Source organism: Cygnus olor, chromosome 1, assembly GCF_009769625.2.
Source record: "Cygnus olor isolate bCygOlo1 chromosome 1, bCygOlo1.pri.v2, whole genome shotgun sequence".
Lineage (NCBI taxonomy): Eukaryota > Metazoa > Chordata > Aves > Anseriformes > Anatidae > Cygnus > Cygnus olor.
The window spans coordinates 177978670-178000396 of record NC_049169.1 but is presented as its reverse complement, the minus strand read 5'-3'; the positions used below and the strand labels follow the sequence as shown (position 1 = coordinate 178000396).

The 21727-nt window shown below is 39.8% G+C and overlaps 1 protein-coding gene across 9 annotated transcripts in view; it reads left to right on the top strand.

Annotated features, from left to right (window-relative positions):
• ENOX1 (ecto-NOX disulfide-thiol exchanger 1) overlaps positions 1–21727 on the top strand; it is a 365243-nt gene that overhangs the window by 259610 nt on the left and 83906 nt on the right. For all 9 annotated transcript variants that reach the window (XM_040541548.1, XM_040541556.1, XM_040541497.1 and 6 more), the window contains 3 exons: positions 2923–3096; positions 4828–5034; positions 11786–12019. In XM_040541548.1, the coding sequence (XP_040397482.1) occupies positions 2923–3096; positions 4828–5034; positions 11786–12019 (615 nt within the window). The remainder of the gene's footprint in view (positions 1–2922; positions 3097–4827; positions 5035–11785; positions 12020–21727) is intronic.

The window sequence follows — 21727 nt, the reverse complement described above, 5'->3', positions numbered from 1 at the left end:
ATTTTTTTTTCTGCTGCAATCCCAAATCATCATGCAATCCAAAAGCACTCTTTCTCAGATCCCTTTTGAGGCCATGGTAGCTGCATTTGTGGACACAAGTTTCCATGGTGCCATCTCCCCTAGTTGTGTTTTTCTTTATATATGTACCACTGTCAATGGACTATTCAAAAAAACTGTACCTTTTGAAACGAACCATCTTTGCTTTGGGTAATAGCAAGTAGTTTGTTGTTGTTTCTGTTCTCTATTCTTGTAGAGAAGTTGAAACATCAGTACATCTAGTAACTGTCCTACAGAGAGAACAGCAATGATTAAATACAGCTAGTAACATTCATCAGCTAAGGATGTTTCTTCTTGGCTTTCACATGGGACGTGAAAGATGCGTAAGAACAGGGAGAACCTGACCTTCTCGACGTCCTCTTTTATGATCCACTCCACATGCTCCATCTTTGTCTCAGAATGCTGTGGGTCTACATAAATATTCATTAAATATTCGATTGAATGTGAATTTCAAATCTGGCTACAGCTGTAGCTGATCCTACATCTGTCCAGAGAAATGGTCAAGATGCCTTCCTTGGCTTCTCTCCAGTCCCAGTTCTCCCTGATGCTAAGAGAGGATCAGTATGACACAGCGCATGGAGAGCTATTGTGGTGTTCCACGTGGCATGCCATGGAGCTCTGCAGGCCACCTTAGCTGGGAGTGGTAATGATGGACTTCCACCTGCATCAGGAGAGTGCTGCACAGGGTGGCCTACTGGTACTGTCAGAAGTCTGGCTTGTGAAAAACGAGATCAAGCAAATTACAGAATCACAGAATTGTAGGGTTGGAAGGGACCTCAAGAGCTCATCAGGTCCTGACCCCCTGCCAAAGCAGGTTCCCTAGGGCAAATTGCACAGGTAGCCGTCCAGACGGGTCTTGAATATCTCCAGAGAAGGAGACTCGACAACCTCCCTGGGCAGCCTGTTCCAGTTCTCCGTCATCCTCACTGTGAAGAAGAAATTAGAATAGCCTAAGGACTTCTTTGAATTGTATAGTTCCCTTTCACCTCTGACATTCTGCCTTGGCATTCACTAACCGTGAATATTTAATATGGCCACCACTGCATCCTGTGGAATAAATGACAGACTCCGAGTTTCAAAGCTTAATCTGAAAAGCAATGCATACACATCAATATTGAAAAAAGCATAACACCCAGAGCAAATCCTTTTTCATAAGCCCACTTATTAAAAAAAAGTAATGTAATATCATGAGTTTTCATTAATACTAGTCTTCAATAAGCCTAAAGCAAATCCTTGCTCGCTGTGCACTTGCCGTGCTTGTTGTACAGAACTACCTGAAAGTGGTGAAGGCTCACAGTCATGGAGAGCAGGGAGTGTGCGGCTGAGACAGATATGAGTTCTATTAGAGTAGAGGATCTCAGTCTGCAGCTGTCTTTCCCAGAGAAGATGGTTATGGACATTTCACAGAAATAACAATGCTGATTTTCAGCCCCTACAGAGTGCTTTACACCTGCAAAGTGCTATAAATGTTTGAGTTAATCCTCACCAGTAATTGAGTATGATTGTATTTGTTTTGCAGACACAGAAATTAAGATATGGAAACGTCAGCAGGCTGACCCAGGGCCACATAGCTTTTCAGCAGCAGATTTTGGATGAAGAAACAGACCTCTCTGGTCATATTTGGTTGATTGTGCTGCCTTGTAGCAAAATGTATCTCAAATTTCCTAAACATTTAAAAAAAAATCCTAGAGAAGGAGTCATTTCTGTCTTTGCTTCTTCAAAACAAACAAGCTCCCAAGCTACCAAACCCCATGTTTACATGTATCATTAAATACTTTCCAGTTGCTAGCCAGAAAACTCAGCAGAAAACCTGTAGAACACCAAAGTAACTATCTTCTTTTAAATAATTGATGATGCCAAATAGCAGCAGTGTTATGCCAACAAAGAGATTGGTCTCTTAAAATATTTTATTCATTATGCCTCAAGAAACCCAAAGCCTTGTTTTTAAGAAAAGCAAATTTCAGAAGTTGGCTCTCCACTCATCTAAAACGTCTGCTTATTATACGTCTTTGTGTTAATGTACTGGTGTTCCCCTGTAAATCTTTCAGCTTTAAATAGTATGTATGGAAGTCTTGGCAAGGAGATCAGGAAGGAGAAAGAGTAATATTTGCCAAATATGCATTGTACTTGATGGGGCTGTGGTGGTGCATTTTAGTGATATGTCTGTTGAAGAGAATCTACTAATTCAATTAAATAACAGGACAAGAAGGACTTACTCCAAGGTTCAGAAAGACCCCATCCTATGCTGCTGAAACTTTATGTTCCAGGATAAAAAGGTTAGAAGTCTTGGCTAACTACACTCATATAAAACAGCCAAAAATGGTGTTTGTAAATCAAGGTCACTTATGTCAAAAAGCTACATTGTGATAAATCTGTCTGACAATTAGATGGAGAGGGCATATCGATGTTAAATGATATTCTTTGTACATTCTGGTTAGAAGGCAATGGAAACACCAGAGCAGCATTACGAAACAGAAAATTGCATTCCAGATAACAACAGATATTCATGGTGCATGATTTTACACTTTAATGTGCTGTATTTTGCTCAGTCATTAATATTTTAAATTATGTAACATTCCCTTCTTTATGCATAGTTTAATTCTTTTCATTGGAATGGATCACTGAAAATGGACCCTCCCCCTCCCTATCCTTCTCCCTTTTTCCCCCTCCACCTCCCTCTCCTCCTCCCACTTTCCCTCCCTTTTCCCTTTTTCCCTTTTCTCTTTTCCCTTCTCCCATTTTTAACAGAGATGCTTAAAAAAAAAAAAAAAAAAAAAAAGCCTAAAGCAAAACTGTCTGTGCAAGAAAATAGTAACAAGTAGTATCAAGATTTAAAAGCCGGGATTTTATGTTATATATTTACAGATTCAATCTGTGTACCAGGCTTTGATCCAAGCCTTAGCATGATGACTGGAATCACTCCGATCAACCCAATGATACCAGGCATGGGGTTAGTACCGCCACCACCACCAACAGATGTGCCTGTAGTCAAAGAAATAATTCACTGCAAAAGCTGCACACTCTTCCCTCCAAACCCAAGTAAGTGGGTCTGATGAAAGAATGTTATTTTCCTGAATTTATTGCCTGAGATGTTTTTATCTAATAAAAACTATGGTTTTAAAATAAATTGTAGGCAAGTCTAATGTTTCCTTATAAGTTCTGCTCTGTGTGTAAATCATGGTGGAGTATCAGAGCATGCTTATTCATCTCTGCAAGGTCACGTAAAAACTTACGCAGCTTGTACAAAAAATAAAATGAATTACTTAAAGCTAACAGAGACTGAAAATCTACACTACTCATAGTAGAAATCTGTCTTTCCCTTACATCAGTGTCACAAAGCATAGCCCCGTGCAAACCAGCAGTGGCTGAAGCTGCTGCGTGTTGTTGGTCGCTCATTGACCTGTTCGCACTGATCTAGCCTCATGTAGGCTGTACAAGGGTGTCTGATGGTGAAAACATTGCTGTGGAGAACCATCTCTGGGGATGTCCTTCAGAGAGGTTCAAGTCAGAAGTGACTCCTGCGTCCTGCAGATTTCTCCAAGCCATGCCAGTTTTGGAGAGGCAGCATGCAGATGAGTTGCTTCTCCTCTTTGGGGACCAGGCTTTCTTCTGCCCCTTCTGGGGACTTCATGCAAATGGAAAACTTCCCACTGAGCCACTACTGTCAGGACAAAGCACAGAGCCTAATTTTGAGTGTGTTAGCCCCAGGAATCTGGTTTCATAGCCATCAGACCAGCTGCTTGCAGCATCACTATGAAGACAAAAGATAAATTTGAGCAAATAGTCTGCTGCTGTTGATTTGCAGTGTACCCAGATCATGGTTTAATCAACCTGGCTGTGTGCGCGAATATATGTATTTGGATATTTTAAGGTTGTAACCCCCTTTAGTGTGCTAAAGGGCCAAAAAACTAATTCATATCAATCAGAGATTCCTGCTCAGAGAATTACTGTTAGAGAAATGCTCTAGCAATCTGCATATAAACAAGGTGAAATGTTATGACAGAGCATATTTTTCATACAGCCTTCAAAAATTTAACAGTTTTCTGATTTGTGTGTATACATATATATATGTATATACATAAAAATAAAATTTCTAGCCACTCCATCTCACGAGCACTTGTAAACAGTGAGTTTATCCTTCCTGCATGCTGGCGTCCACTCCATTATCTGGCACAAAGACAGAACAGATAACCAGCAGAGCGCTTTCATCATGTTGTCACTTCATCGTGTTTCCTGCTTTGTTTTTCTGTTCACTGTGCTTCTGTGTTCTGACAAAGAAATTAAATTATGCTAAGACCAGGGAAGGGTGTCCAGTCCTGGCTTCCCAAACTATATGCAGCATGGGTTCATTTTCAGGGGGCTTAAACTCGCATAAACTGGTGAGTGTGGTGAGTGCTGGGTAGGAGCCAGAGATGATGAAGGTACGGAAGTTTGCCTGCTTTGAAACAGAGTATTTTCTATTTTTGTGTATTTTCTAACAGGAGACCGTGCAGGGAAAAGAAAGATCCTTTTAGACATTCCCACCTGGAGAATGACCCGCAGTGGCAGGAATTAGACTCTGAAAAACCACCTAAAACTTGAAAAGGTTTAGATTCAAGTAGCCAGTTTTGGACAATCTCTGCACTATTCAATTATTTTGCTTCTCCCTCTCTCCTGCCTCAATGCTATGTCAAATAACTGTTGCTGCCCAGAACTGATTAGGGGAATGAATAGAACCAGTGGATCAAAAGACAAATTTTGTATTCCAATGTGATTTCTGTTTTGACTTAGATCTTCCACCACCTTCAACAAGAGAGAGACCTCCTGGGTGTAAAACAGTGTTTGTTGGAGGATTACCAGAAAACGCAACGGAGGAAATTATTCAGGAAGTCTTTGAGCAGTGTGGAGATATAACAGCAATTCGGAAAAGCAAGAAGAATTTTTGTCACATTCGTTTTGCAGAGGAGTTCATGGTTGATAAAGCCATTTACCTTTCTGGTACTTCACATTATTTAATGGATTTTCCTTGCTTCTCATTTGTATTTTGTGATGTTAATGTTTGCTTATTTTCTTAGCTTTTATCCCAGCAAGTCTTTTTTTTTTTTTTTTTTTAACTCAGTGGCTCTAGCATGGACTGGCAAGGGGCAATTCTGTATATCCATGTGTTTGCCAAGACTTGTGCTCTGTTTTGTATGTTGCATACCCAAGAGCAATTTCCTGCCATCCCACAACAATGCAACAGACCCTGAAATTCACTACAGAGCAATCTTATTTTCGATTTACACAGGTTTATGTAGTTTTGCTCACAGGTTGTAGAAAGAGGAGGGCACCAGGCCAGGAACGCTGCTGGTTTCCAATGCCAATTTCTGTGATAGCCTGGCAATTTCATTGGCATATTTTTATAGATTTGCAGTGCAGTCTGAATAAAGTCTACCTTTATGTGTGCGTGTATTCAGCAGTCACCTGGGTTGGATTCTGAGACCCAAAAGGCTGTGCCTTTTGCCTCCCAGGACAATGAATACCACAGAACTTCAGGTGTAAAATTTCAGATTTTCTTTCTTTTTTTTTTTTTTTCCAACAAAGGAACAGACTAAAAAATCTAACTCACATGAAAAAGAAAAAAAGAAGAAAACCATCTCTGTTTTCTCAAATCAGTCTTCAGTGACTGTTAATGCCCTTGTAAGGTTATAGTCTCCTTTACATGAGGATTGGCTTCCCACCTGAGCCCTCCTTCACTACCCTGAGCTGGACCCCATCCCTTGTGTGTGTCTCCACAGGCTGGTTCATCACTCTTTTTGGGTCCTGGAGGACTCCCTGTCTTTGTTTTGCCCCACAACACCTTCACCCCTCATGCAAGGTATTCATAAATGAACAGTGCCAGGGACTACTCCTTGGCCAAGACCAGTTGACACAGATATGCTTACCACCTTGTGTAGGGTAACCTCGAGGACTCCTCCTGGGACCACCCAAAAGGGAGCTAGGGATTTAACAATTTTGCATACCTTGTCTGAGCTCCCATCCTAACCATCTTTTGTTTAGCAGCAAGGACATAGTTTCAATGTCCCTTAGGTGTCCATAGGAAGCTCACACAGTTAGAAACCAGTGGTCTCTCAAGTCATCATTGGCTACATCTTAAATGAAAGAAAGGGCGAAAAAAAGGAAATAAAAAGAACATATGAACTTTTGAAATGTATTGTCAGAAAAAAGGTTGCTCTTTTGTTTCACTTTTTTTTTTTCTTTTTCATAACTTGGCTGCCTGCTTTAAATATCTGTTCAACGAGCTCCACAAAATCATGAGTTTTATGAGACCTGTGTAAAGATTTCTTTAGAATACATCTGCATTTTAATGCTTCTTCCAGATCTCCATTCCATTATGTATTTTTCTTCCTTTTTTCTTTTTTTATTATTATTTTTTTTTTTACCGCATTTCTTCCTTCCTCCTCATCCTCTCTTCCCATTTTCCATCCTTCCTGCTTAGGTGCTTATTCGCTTATTACTTCCATAATGCTAAAGTTTACAGGAATGGGGTACAGACCTTACAGTAGTAAGAAGAGGCAGCACACTTCCCAGTTTCCAGCTTCTGTCCTATGGAGGCTCCAGCTCCAGCAGTAACTTGTAACTCCAGCACTTGTGGATGAGGTGAGAAGAAGCTCACAAATTCAGTAGGAGCCGGGATTACTGTATATAATAAAAGAAAGAGTAGCAAGAAAGAGGCCAGGGAAAACTGCAGAAACATACAGACTGCCATCCTGGGGCAGCGTCAGCATCTTGACAGCTCAGTTTCCTGCTTCTCTGCAGTTGAGTGCACTCTGTTTCACTCCAAGTAAAGTTTAATTTTAATTTTCTATGGAAAAATCCTGGAGCACCAGATCTGATGATTACTAGAAAGTTCCCTGTGCTGCTGTGTGTCCTCACTTAAGTGTGCAACCATAACAAAGGAATCGAGCAGAGACAGAGGCAGATTACCTTCCTTATCCTTCCTCTCTGATTTTTCTGCCAGCTTATTTCTGAGTTCCTGATCCTTTTCTCTGTATTGTTCTCACATACATCCTTCTTCATTTTCCTTCCATCAGTTGCACCACTGCCTTCACTGCCTGTTCCACCCTCTCTCCCCATTTTCTTTTCTTCCAGTCCTTCCCTTGCTTCTAAAACTTTTAGTGTTTCTGAACAGATCAGGAAAAGAAATAAAAAAATAAAGAAGGAAAAACCAAAACAAGAAAAAAAAGGCAAAAAAAAACCAAAAACAAAACAAAACAAAAAAAAAACAGTGGAGCTGAGAAGGAGGAAGGAGAAAAGCAGGGGCACATAGCAGCCAGCGTTCACATCTTTTTGCCACCAACATTGATTTCTGCAGACCTCTGCAGATGAAACAAGGAGCACTGAATCTCCCCCAGCACGGCAAAGCAGGGAGGTCAGGCATTAGACAGCGGCACGTTTTATTTGATCTTAAATTTTGTGTTTTTCTAATCAGTCTTTCAAACATTATGTATTCTGAAATGGTGGGGGAAAAGCACATTGTTAAGGCCTTTTCTTTTCCCCGTAAGAGACAAAAAAGACATACAAACAGAATTTGTGGTAAATACAGTATGTGTGTTATATTAGGGAGGAATCATGCCTTTGATATCTGTAATATAATGACAATTTTGTCTACCTAATCAATTTTATCTGTCTACCTCATCTAATCTCATCAAACTTAATATTTATCCTGTGCTTATCATTGGAGTATTGCAAGTGATTAGAAAATTCATTAAGTAGATTAATCACTGAGTTTTTTCATTTCTATTCCCAATTAAATATGTATAAAAGGAGACTGGGAGGTGGGTAGAAGATAATGTTAAAAAAGTTGTGTTGATACATTTTCATTTAGCCCTGATTTTTGATCTGATTTAGCCCTGCATTTTGATCTTCCAAGGAAAAGGCTTTCTAAAATCAACATACCATCCCATGAGAAAGCTCTTTCTCCAAACTCTGTGTACTTTAGTCTTGTGGCTGAGATTCATGACAATTCAGTAACTCCTGCAAACATTGATGGCCCTGGATTGGAAGTAAGGAACAAACAGGTTGCTTCAAACAGACCTGCTTGTACCCCAAAAGCCCAAGGATATATTTTTCCTAAGCTGATATTTTCTCATGTGGATTTCCATTTAGCACTGTGTACTGGCTTTTATTTCACGTTCTCACTGATCACCAGCACTCTGATCTACATCCCCAGTTAGCAGCTATTGCCTGGCCCCCAATATAGCAATACTCAAAGGTAAGTCAAGCCACAGAGTTTTTACTAGATCTGTGATATGGAAATACCGTGTTTGATTTTTATTTAGCACCCTCATTAACTTTTCCTGCTGCTGCTCCTTTAAAGTGAGGATCTTGGCATGTTCCCAGACTTTTTTTCCTCTGCCATCGTGTGTGCAAAACTGAAATTAAAAATGACAGGCCAGGCACGCATTTAGTGCTAGCTGCAGTCCTGAGCAAAGAGCTGGGAAAAAGGTTTTTTGAGGGCAATTCCTTGCCCATGCATGAAGAGGGGGAAAGGCAGTTGATTTTCTCATGCATTTAAATACCTTTGAACATCAATAAGGATACATGGCATTGAAAAAGAGTGAGCCTTTCAGCTGCCCTACAGCTCAGACCTGCCGTTACAGATGGGTGCCTTAGGATCCCATATATAAAACTGGTCCCGCAGTCATGCACCCTACCCTACACAGCGCCTTGCTGGCTATTGGCCTGTCAAGGAGTCTGATCTTCACTAGCGATGCCTTTGGTCCTGTAGCGTCCCCCATGCCTGATTTAGGAGGATGCAAGAAGCCATGCCAAAAAGACATTTACTTTTTTGTGACAGAAAGATGCCAAGCCCTGAGCAGCCTGATATAATTTTGAAGTCAACCCTGCTCTGAGGAGAGGATTGGACTAGATGATGCCCAAGGTCCCTTCTGACTGAGGTCAGTCTAGCTTTCTGTGCCTGGGGAAACCACCAGCTGACTGGCCATCTTCAGTCTTAACAGTTAAACAAGCAATGCAATTTTCTCAATGTGGTTCACTGCCAATTTCAAAAATCTATTAATTTGGAGGCACTTAAACTGGTTACCTGAGGGAGCCATTTGTCCAGTGCTAATGAGGATACTGTGTTTTGGACTTCAATTTACACCATTTGTGTTTTTTCCCACTATCCCCATTTACTTCAGAAATAAGGTAAGACTTCAGGAAGACTCAACTTTGCAGGTGCACGCACAAGGTGTAGATAGAGTGTCCTTTCCAGTAGTTCTTTGTTCAGAGTACGTGGGGCTTTGAGGACCACAAGAGTCATGCTTCCTACAGGACTGCATTTCTCAGTGTGTCCATACCCAGCGTGCTCCAGCCAAGGGAGGCAAAAGACAGGGGAGAGGAAGAGAGACTGTGTCTTCCTGGAAAGTGCAGCCCAGATGGGAGATCTAATTTTAGGTTCACGAGACCTGGCACCCTGGCAGTGTCCTTTCACATTGCTGATAATGCTGTTTTGGCACAGAGCAGTCACTATTTGAGGAATGCATCTTGGGGAGAAACATTTGTCATGGTTATCAGAGTAACTGCACCAATGACCCCTTCATGCCTAGACCTCTGTGCATAAAAACACAAAATTACCCCCTTATTAGTTCAGATCTCCAGGTCTGACAGGTCACCCTCATTCTTCTTCTGTTATGTTTCAATGGATATAGTGTACATCTTATCGCTAGAGCTACGTGTAAGACCACAAATAGCCTTCTTAGGGAGGAAGTAGCATGTACTCCTCTGAGCAAGAGAAAGCAGGGCAAAGTAGAGGACGTGTTAAAGTGAAAAACAGACCCCTTGTCAGCCTCTCTGTACCATAAGCTTGTGAACCTTGGAGACCAGTCTTGGTCTGGTCCATAGAATTTTTTGTCACCTTCAGGCTTTGAGAGACCTCTGAAATACTTAGCTTGAGCTTTCCTCTAGAGTTCTTGATGAAACATGAAAGACATACCTCTTCCTCACTGACGGGCTACGTAGCTGAACTCCATGAGATGCTTGAAAGGAAAATGTCAAGCAAAAGGCACACAGATTGTTTGTTTGTTTGGCTCTTTTTGTTTTGTTTTGAAAGGGTCATTACATATGTGGATATCTTTGAAGCTGTGGTTTCATGTGTGCTGTAGTACAGCCAGTCCCTTGTATTCATACATCAAGATGTTTTTACAGCAGTAAAACAGAGTATGCCTAGATACACATTTTTGCAAAGATGCTCCTACTCTATCACACAAGCCTTAACTTTTCTGTCCCTGGAGAGAGTTCAAAAGGGAGTTTTAACTGTAGTGGTGAGGTGCTGAAGCTCTTCAAACCACAGGTAGATCACGAGACTGAAAGGTAGGTTCTTTCAGATAGATGTTCAAGAGGAACAAACTTTTTCCTGCCATTTTGAAAGGCAGCTTCCTGTCCCTGGGGCTATTTCACAATGGCTGTAGTAGTGCATGTTTCTGAAGAGCCTCCTATGTGCCAGCTCTGGACAAAGTTCATTTCCACAGCATCCCATGATTTGAGAAGTCTCTGCTGGGATGCTCTCCTCCTGAGGCTACTACAGCATGTTGGCATGGGGAAATTTGAGCTTAGCCCTATGCAGACTAATTATTTTTACCTGCATCTGAAGGCTCTGTTTACAGCTTTCTATTTGGGGTTCTCTCATCTTCCCTGAATCAGCATTTTAAAAGTTAGAGAAGCTGCTCTGTGAATATCTTTCAGCCTTCGAAATAAAACTTGAAAGAAGGTTGGTGCCCAGCATATGCTCTTCCACAGAATGGTCATGAAAGTGTTCTTTTATAGCTTTGGTGTGATTTGTTCATCCTTTGAATGCAGTCAAAGGCTTTAGTACAGAGCAGGGCCCTGTTGTGCTATTATATAGGCTCTGACTTAAACAAAGCTTTTTCAGTCTGGTAACTTTAGCATATGACACATTGACCAAATTATGAATATGTAAAAGATTGCTAAAGATGAGATGTGACAGGTTTCATTATTAGTTTTGAAAAAGGTCTTGCAAATGTCTAATAAATCCCTCCATGCTCTTAAAATTAGTTTAAAGAATGATCGTTTTTTTTTTCATTATTATTGACTTTATATCAGATTAACTTGTAGGTGGTTTATGTTTGCTGCCAGATTGTTGAGATGTGGTATTTGCAATTGGGAAGCTTCAAAATTTGAGATCTAGCATCAACACAGATATGACATCACCCTCTTTGTGGCCCAGAAATTTACGTAGCACACTTTTCGCATTCATCCATGGTCATAATGTTATAAATTTCAGCCTTTTCCCACACTTCCAATTCCATTGGCAGGCTGGAAGGTAATGCTAAACTGTACATGACCTAAACAGGATCAGGAGAAGAAGGACTTTACATTCAAACCAACGTAGTTCGTTTAGTAGTTGTTTTTGTTTAGCTGGCCTTTGCTTTTAGAAATGTTGGGAGTATCAGCTAGAAAAATGATATATTTGGAGAGACTCCTAAGCAGGAATGTAGATTCTGTACCTTTGAGGTTAGTTTTTCACCTCGTCTATTACGTTGATAGGTGATGCAGAAAATTACAAGGAAAAAAGAAGTGGATGAATGTTTATCTGTCTGTAAAAGCACAATGATCAATAGATCCTGCGTAGATAAGGGGGAATATGTGAATGTACATTTTAACTGCACTTGAGGGGAAAAAAATAAAGAAAAAAAAAAGAAAAGAGCAAAGAAGTCCTGCAACAGTTAGTTCTGCTTGTTGGTTTCAGGTTACCGCATGAGATTAGGATCTAGCACAGACAAAAAGGATTCAGGTCGACTTCATGTTGATTTTGCTCAGGCAAGAGATGACTTTTATGAATGGGAATGCAAACAAAGAATGCTGGCCCGAGAAGAACGCCACAGACGCAAAATGGAAGAAGACAGACTGCGCCCTCCTTCTCCTCCGGCAATAATGCATTATTCTGAACACGAAGCTGCTTTGCTGGCTGAAAAATTGAAAGGTAAGCAGCATTTGATACTTTGCAGTGCATTATTCCTTAAGAGCAGGAGCCATCCAGAAGTCAGAACAGGGGAGGTGATTTCTCTCCAATGTATTTCATTACCTGACCTGTTAGCCTTTCCCCATTCCTCTGCCATTTTTATGTCAGTGGTAATGATACTCACCCACCTGCTAGGAATTTATAGCATCTGTCCATCTAGCTGTGCTTTAACAGCTAAAACACAACTTTTAGAAAACTATATAGTGGGATTTTTTTCTGCTCAGTTGATGTCATCATCTGCTTTGGAAATTATCTCATAATAAAGTAAGTTGTTACACGCATCCTTCATATTAAAGCCCTGATTCTTAAAATGCTTTTTTTTTTTTTTTTTTCACTGGGAGATATTTTATTATATTACATGCATGTGAATGTCCTAACTCCTGGTATTTAAATTGCCTTCATGAACCGCATTTTAACATGGCCCTCAGTTGCAGTGGCACAATTTATCTTTGGCACACGCCATCCATTCTTTCATTCCCTCTTTAGGGTTAGAAGTACATATGCAAGATAACGTATTGTTTTCTTCATGTGTTTGCTTGATTGTTTGTTTTTGTCTGGGTACACTCACCAAGTTAGTATTTTACAAAGGTGAAGCTTGATGATTTCTCTCTTTTAAAGTTAACGTACAAAGCAAGAAGCAAAGAAGTAAAAATGTTCATAGTAAAAAATAATAAAAAGTCAAATAAACAACTCCTCATACCTCTTAGAGTTGTGTTTGTTTTCATTAAGCTTTTAGCAACTGTGTTTGGCATTCTTTCCCCATGTGGTGGCCGAGCACATTACTTTATTGTGTGCCAGGTCACAAGAAACTGATTCTTGCCACTGTTTCAGAATTACCCAGATTAGATGTAGGTTATCTAGCTGTCAACACTCTGGCCTCTGTTCTAACTATGAAACGTGTTTGGGAAGCTGCAGGAGGACAGTGCAAAGTGTTGCATCCTTGGAGCATGGAGCAGAGATGCACCCTACTGTCTCTTTGAGTACTGCATTGGTCACTGTTACATCAGCTGCTTGCTAGTTTGGCTAACTGATATTCTGACCACATACACTCCGCTATTAAATAACTCCTTAAATAACTGGGAGATTGGTAAAATAACCCAGAGGGATTGATAGACCAGGAGGAAAGGAAGAATGAAGCCCATGTATAAGAATTTTTATTTCTTCCCTAGCTTCCACTCCAGCTCCTGTAGAGGTTATGCAATACAATACAGCTTTAGATACATCTGTTCCCAGAATCTGTTTTCAATTGAATATTTTAGAAGTTAATCTTTTATAGGGAAGTTTTTCTTTATGTAGCAAGGCCTAGAGGTTTCCTGAACTAAGCCAGAAAATGCAAGAAGTCTGGGCAATTTCTTCCATATGGCTGGCCATTGCTTAGGGCAAGTGAATGTGGGTTTTTGCAAGATGTTTCGGATGCTTATATTTAGAAGAGTTTTTCTTTTCAGTCTGGGAAGTTTCTATGCTTAATTAAAGCTTATTGCAAGTTTTTAGAGCTTTGGTTCTCTTGAAGGACATTTGACCAGAGCTTGTCATATATGCACAAGTTTAATATAGCAATGTTTTGATCATGATAGAGGCCAAATGTTTCTCTGGAAATTAAAATAAATTTCAGAAACATACAGAACTAAATATAAGCAATTAAGAAACCAAAATGTTAAGATTATTTTTAATGGGTTAAAAATCACTATAATCCAGCAACAGAACACGTTGCAGTTTTAAGAATGGTTTTAAGTAACCATTGACTTTTAGTGAGATTAACAGCACCAGTTCTGCATCTGTATAGACCGTTGGGGAGGGAGAATGTAAAGAAGCCCCCTCCATTCTCACTGGGTTGTCTCCTCTACTAGGTACACTAGAAGGGAGGAATGCAGTCCAGTTGTTATACCGGTGCATACTGCTGCATTTCCAATAGCATCTTGGCCAGTACCTATGAGGGAGAGGGTAGAATATTAAAGCATCCTTGGGCAACACAGATTCACCATGAGCCCCTGTGTGACATCCTAAAACTAGAAGTCAATCTACAGTCTCTCACTCTGACAAAGGTCAGTTCATGTCATCACACGTTCAGAATTTAAATGTGGGCTTCAGTGAAGCTAACAGAAGATATATTTATATATACATATATTTATAAACTTGGGGTCAAAATATCATTTCTCTGTGTAGCACCAGATTTGCATTGCTTAAAAAGCCTGAACAATCCATCCATCAAAACATATGTGCTCTTGGCAGGATTTACCATGAAAGACTGGTTGTCGAGCAGATGCCTTGCAGTTATTTTCTTAAGGAAAGTCATGACCTTCCCATGGTACCCACTTCAAAAGTGTCCTGAGCTCTGTTGCTAACTCATGAGGTAGAGTTGCAGGTGCCCAACATGCAGGTTTCAGCACCTGCAGTGCCTCCAGAACTTCACTGAGCAACACTAGCTGAAAAGCAAGCCAAGATAGCTAAACATCTGTCATCCCAAGATACTGCTCTGCAATCACAGATGTAGACAACTTGGTCTGAGTCCAAGGAACTTTCGTTGTCAAAATAACCTTGGAAATTCCTGACAGCAAGGAAATCTGTTGGTGAGTAGGGATGAATTAGACTCATCAGACAGTTTTCTGTTGTGGTCTTTAGATATTTATTGGGTCTATAAGAGAGGTGACAATATCTTTTTTCACCTCCCACAGACATAAGACTTAAAGAAATCATTGTTTTTGTGTACCAGGCTTGGCTGCAAACTCTCATGCCAGCATTGCCAGCATATTCCTACTTATCTCATGTCCTAAAGCCACCTGGTGTGGCAGCAACTGGCAGTTAATTTTGCATGAGAAGTTATTTTTTGCCTTTTTTTAACCTTCCAAACCACTAAAGTTGACTTGAAGGGAAATTAATTAAATAATTAATTAATTAAAAATTAAGTGCTGTTTTCTTAAAATGGTAAAGCAAAATTTCACTTTTTTCAAAAGGGGCTCTTCAAATCTAATTTTTGACTCAATTATTCCAAAGTTGGATGTAAATGTGCAAATAGTTTCAAAAATCATTGTCTGATCACCAAGGGATAAGATAAAGGCTAAGTGTAACTCAGGTTAATTAAACTTCTAGCCTGCTTTTTGAGATCCTTTTGCCTTGGTTAAAAGTCTGTGTTTCCTCAAAAAAATGTCTCACTAATTTCGTAGATATGAATTCTGAAAAATCAGGATCTCTTACAGTGAAATGTTACCATAAATGCGAACTGTCCTCCTTAAAATGCCTTTGAGAATAGTCCTTGAGTTCTTATGCCAACAAACCCAGCAAAATATTATGCCTTTTGCTATTATATTATAAAAAACGTGACCTTCTTTTCTTCTGGTTCATTGCAGCTTTCTTGTTTCATGCATGTATTTCAGATTTTGATTCCTCGGTATTAAATCAGATGTGTTATTACTGCGCAGTGAGGTTTGTCAGTAGATATTTGGGATCAAATTTGCATATTCTTACATCTGTTTTCCTGAGTGCTGTATAAATGGTTGAGTAACGTGGTGCCCAGAACATCACACAACTAGAGATGAGCTGAACCTTTCATCTTTAAGTGGAATGCTGCTCTGTCAGGTGTATTGGAACAAATCATTTTAATCTGTGTGCTTATGACATTTGTGTTTCAAAGCAGAGTTTCAAACGTTATGGTATTCTTAATTTGAGCATATCTGTACCTAATGGTATCATCTTCAGAAATCACTTCTTGCAAATAAGCTCCTTTAAAATACTACATCTGTCTTATTTGCTGCAGGTAGTTACATAGTTCCACCATTTAACAGAGACATCTCTTCGTATCTGAATATCTGGTTTTTAAATATTTTGCAAAAAAGAGACATAAGCATCTGCAAGTCATATGCAATACCCGGATATTTACCTCCCTTTTAAATACAGTGTCTCTTTATGAGCATAGGAAAGTTATTCATGTGGTTTTCCATTTTAAAAAAAATATATTATTTGAAAAATTGAGAAGCTGCTGCTTTGCCAGGCACTGTATTATCCCCTGAAGAGAGAACAGATTGGAAATTTAAATAAATAGATGGCAGTTACAGTAGAGTGAACTAACTGGGGATGCATCTTGTGCAAGATTCAGGTAACATCAAGCCTGACAATCTCAACCCTTGCACATCATTTGAAATATAAACAACGTTTAATTGCTTGGGAAATAGGATATTTCACTGAGAAGAAAACTGCGCTGCTGTCGGTCTCGCTCTGCGCTTGAGAGCCAGATTTGGCGAGTGCTGCAGACGCAGCACGGTTATCCAGGGAGGCAGGTCTCACACTGATAGGATAGAGCTCAGCACCAGTCTGTGTTGAAGAGGGAGGCAAAGTCAAGATCATCCTAACAAATCTAATGTGTGGCAGGTTTAATTGTCGCTGAAAGACTCCAGACCTTTTTTTAGCAGTCTTTTTTTTATTAGTAGTATATCAAGGCAGAGACCTACAATAGATATGCTTCGAGGCTTTAGCATCAAATCTGTTCGCTCACCCTCCCTGTTCCTTAGATTATCATCTTCTCCTTCCTTCTTCCATATGCTGCTGACATCTGCTGTGGCACTATACATCTGGCTCAGAGTGCATCAGTCAGGGACTACGAGCAGGCACATTGCAAGGGTGGTTTTGTCTCCTGGCAAAAGAGCGGAAGGTGGGTTCAGCTATCAGTGGCCTGATAACCCACTTCCCTTGGCACCTCATTCCATAAACCTGCAAGAAATACATTTGCTGTTAAGTGTGTTACCAAAAGTGCCCTCCCTCACCTAATCTGTATTATATCAATGCAAATTTTAAGGCTTTAGTATAAACCCACTTGATTAAATGTGCAGCACTGCAAAATGACTCGAGTTAATTACTATGAACTGGGAAATTGCAGCTCACTGATCTGAAAGTTTGTGGTGTGATTTTTGAGAAATAGGGAGGAAACTCAGTACCTTCATAATTACTTTTTATTGGCAATAATGGCATCAGCAGGATAAGATAATGGATTTCTGTGTCTCACACAAAACACCCACCCCTGGAAGAATCTTGCGTGACTGAAATTGGAAGGAGTTAGATGATACAGGGAGGAGAGATTTCCTTTTAAGATATCTTTTAGTAAACATATATGTATATATAATCTAGTTTCACTTACTCATTTATTACATAACTGCAAAAGTTTCTCTGGGGTAGCATATAGTTAAGAAAGAGTAAGGTGGATGATTAATCTTTCTTTAAAGTAACTCTTTGGCAGTAAGAATATTTATTCCCAGATTCTCACTTATTATGCAGTACCATTGGGTTAAAAATGCTATTAATCCCCAAAGTACCAGACTGATGTGCGTGGTGTGTGGCACAGTTATATAAAGTATTTGAGCGGGGAAAAAAGAAGGTGAGGGTAGCAGACTGAAGAGTTGTGTTTCTAGGTCAGTGCCAGGCATTCTGTGCAGGAGAAGCTCTTAAGCCAAGAGAAAAATAGGTCATCATTGTGGCACCAAGTGTGGCGTGTGCTGGAAAGCAAACTGTTCCTGATGCACAGGGGAGCTGGGTTGAACTTGCTGATGAGTGATGTTACTACACCTTTTCCCTGACCCGATTCACCCACACCAGTCACGCACTGGGGTTTGTCATTTTTTGTTTTGAATTCAATGCTTTCACTTTAGAAATCTTAGTTATAGTCTAATAAATTATCAGATCAGAAGTCAGAATAACAGTAACCTTGCTCAAACATCCTCACTGCTGCAGTTATATGGAGTGAAGCAGTTTCCAACCTGAGCTGGCCTCTGCCCCTTTCCTGTGATAACTGGGCTCGGTTTGACAAACTGGCTGTGGGATGTGATCAGATGGGCAGCTCCAGGCAGACCTGAGGGTGCGTAACCACCAGCAAATGGATGGTGCTGAGCTGGTGGGCATGAGACAGGGGACACAACATCTTCCTGTGGCATAGCTACAGCTGGCAGAGGACAAGCTGTCAGTCAGATGCAGGTGGATGGGACACAGCCCATGGCTCTTGTCCCCTCTCGATGTACCCTGTAGCACAGACACTCTCAGATGCAGTGATACCTTCAAGAGTTGTTTAACTGGATTTCTTCTGGTCCAGGCAGAGCTTAAGGGCATACCTAGCTCTTCCTATTTCACAGAAGGGCCAGAGAAAAATGAGATCATTAATGCAACCTAAAGCATATGCAATGAGCATATGCTCTCTAGGTGCAGGCATTAAGATAATGAACAACAGCTCTGTCCTTAACCATCTCCTTGCAAGCCTAAGAGACTGCATTAGGGGAGCGAGACTAGGATCAAGAGATAGTATGTGCTGACTTTGGACAACAGCACATCCAGTAGGACAACATAGAAGAATAGCTATAATTTAGACAGGCTCCCAGGGTGAATTGTGTGAATTATCTCAGGTATTTTTCAAGCATTTGAGAAAGCTTAGCTTTGGGAAGATACTGACAAAGCTAAAAGCAGCTATAGTTGCAATGTATGATCTTGCCCTGGCTAAAAGTCCAGCATACAATGTCATTCTTGAAATACATAAAGTTGGCTATATTTGAAATATATATACAAATATAAAAATGATAGTAATAAGAGTGTTTGAATGCCTGGCTTTAGAGTGATGGATTAATCTGTCTTCTCTGTAATAGCTAGGGCCTTAGAAACCATCACCCCAGTTGTGAAAGCACCTTATGAAGGTGCTTAACATTGAGAAACAAATAGTCACAAAATTTTAGATTCCTCTGAGCTGAATTCTGCTTGGTGTTACACCAGGGAAACTTCATAAACTGAGAATAAAATCTTTGTTTCCAATGCTTTTTTCCAGTTTGCCATTTGTTAGTCATTCTTGTCATAGCTTTTTCTATTAAGAAGTTAGTGCCTGTTGTGGTTGCTTGGAGGTCGTCAAATTATAGACAGAAAAATGCAAAACATTTGTCAACAATTGTTCCCTTTTTCATAGAAATATCCCTGATGACATTTTCCCAGACAGCTGTAAGGATGCATTTTCTTTTCTTTATATTTCATTTCATCTAAGTTGTGAGCTAGGATTTAAGTGCCAAATATCTTCAGTTCATAAAAGAAGAATTTGAAGTATCGTACCTCTAGAGGCATGTGACTGAGTCTAGCAGCACCTGGAAATCTCTAGCGACAGACACCCAGCAATAGGTGGGTATATGAAAAAGTCACAGTGTGCATCACAGCTTGCTGTGTAACTTGAAAACCCAACACATGTACACAAAAGCTGAGTGGGTGTTCTGCAACTGGTGTACTTGTGTAGTAGTTGGGATTCCTCAGACCAAATGCTGATGTCTCTTGCAGGGATGTCAATATATGAGCAGGGCACCCCAGGCTTCCTTTACAGCTGGTTGAGGGAAGCAGGCACTTTTGAGGCATGTTTTGCCTCACCTTCAAGTAGACAGCTAAAACAGGACCAACAAAGCTTGTCCAAGAAGTGTCCAACTCTTCCCATTGACTGTACCAGGAGTCTGGGTGTACAAACTCAGGTTGACATGAAGGAGATGAATCCTACCTTACTTACTTAAAAAGTGCTGCAACTTGGAGGAGAAATGATTTAAGTGCAAGAAATAATTTGCTGTGTGCTTATTTTTAAGGAACAATTACATATGAGAGCATTTCTTATATAAAGGAATTTATTTTAAGAGTATGTTTTTAAACAGTGTATATTTATGTGCATCCTACCGCAAGGGAATAATTTTGAACAGAATTAGGAGTTTTGTTTTATTTTTTTAATGAATGGTTGCAATCATAAGACAGTTCATGCTCTGCTTAAATTAGATTCTTCTTGCATTTCTTCTGCTATTTATCTACTAAATAAAAAATAAATGAACAATCTGGTATAAAAATCTGATTTTCCAAGTGAACCTCTGCTCAGAAAGAGTCCCTCCATTCTGGATGAAGAAAATTAATTCACGGTGAGTTACCTTGTGCCAGTCACTGAGCAGCTGATTTAGGAATAGAAAAATATTTCTATTTTTTCTGTTTCTAGAAGGTGAAATAAGGAAATTTTAGAACTGTAGATAAAAGATTTTATTAACTAATGTGCTCCTGTTGTGAATATATTACCCTCTAGCATTTTTTAATGTATCTTCTAATTATGTAATCAATGAAGATTCTGATGTTTACCAATGAAACTTTTTTCCTGCTAGTATAGAGCTATGAATTAACTATAACAAGCCCACAGTCCTCTGCAGCTCCTTGGCATTATAGTAAGTTGAAAACAAGTTTTCAGCATGTCCTCTTAAATGGGTTGAATCCATCTGGCAGATGGATGGCATGTTTATGTGTATCCCTTATACACACCAACTGTGCCTGATAAAAACAAAACAAAAGAAGGGGTGTTTTCATTTCGTATAGATTCTGAAGCAAAACAACGCATAGCTGTGTATTGTGGAGAGACTGAAGTAGGAAAAAGGGAAAATGGCTCTTTGCAAATAATTTTCCTGATACATTTCCGTGAAATGTTATTGCCCAGTTCTGCATATTTTTTCTTCACAGGTCATGGTGTACCTCTTCACAGGTGCTTCTGTGCACCATTTCTCCCAACTTTGAGGTTCATGTCTTGACCCAGATTGAATGGGATAATTTACTCAAAATGATGCTTTAGTGTTGGTTGGTAAATTATGTGGGATGATACAGATAATGATGTCTACAAAGAAAAAGAAGAACATTCAGCTGCAGTTACTCTCTACTCACAGTCAGTTACAACATTGCAGTTAACAGGTTGATGCCATCCTCAAGGTGACCTGACTCTACAGATTGTTGGAAATTGCATGCTAACATTCCCAAAAGCCCTTACAGGTTATTCTTATCGACTACTGTAATTATAATAAACATTATGTTCCAGGAGTGAGTTCTTGGCTGTATTGGATTTGTGACATCCAGCTCCCATGTATTTCAGGAGGCAAAAGCTTGGAGAGTGGTTTTGTTTATCAGTGAAGAGGTTTTGCACAAGTTTTGTTTACATTTATTTTTTTTAAGGCCTATATTCAGACAGCTTCACTCATCAGAGCCACTTAATGCATACCTGCTTTGTATACATCCAGGGAAGCTAGAATGTGGAGACAAATCTGAGGGGACAACACAGAAAATGAAGATCCCCTACTGCCTCTTCCTCTCCAGAGACAATTACTTAATGAATGATGATGATGATAAATCACATGTTAATGTAAAGTCACAACAGATACACCATCATACAGAGAAAGGAAGTTATGATGCTCTTATTTTGCAGTTTTTTTCCAGAGATATTGAGTGAACATGCGTTCACAGAGAACAGAGAGGAAATCTCATTGCTATAGCTGAAAGCATGTTTCAGTTAATAAGATGCTAAAGATAAGGCAAAGTAAAATCTACTCCTTACAGGCTGTGGGCGCAGAGCATGGCACTTTTCCTCTCTGCACTTTAAGCTCTTCACCTTTTAGGGAAGTGATTACTGATTGGGAATAAGAACCCAAATCATCACTTGAGTATTAGTATTTCTTTATTCTTTGCACATGGAATGCAGAGTCTTAGAAACGACGTTCCACATTTTTGTATTCTCCAACACAGATGGTTGGTTTCAATATTTTCCAATTTTCATTTTAAATGTCTTTTGCCTACAACTATGCTACCTCTCTGTACCTTAACAGCATACCTTCTACAGAAAGGTGTACCTATCATCTAAAATATATGAAGAAATCTAAGCAG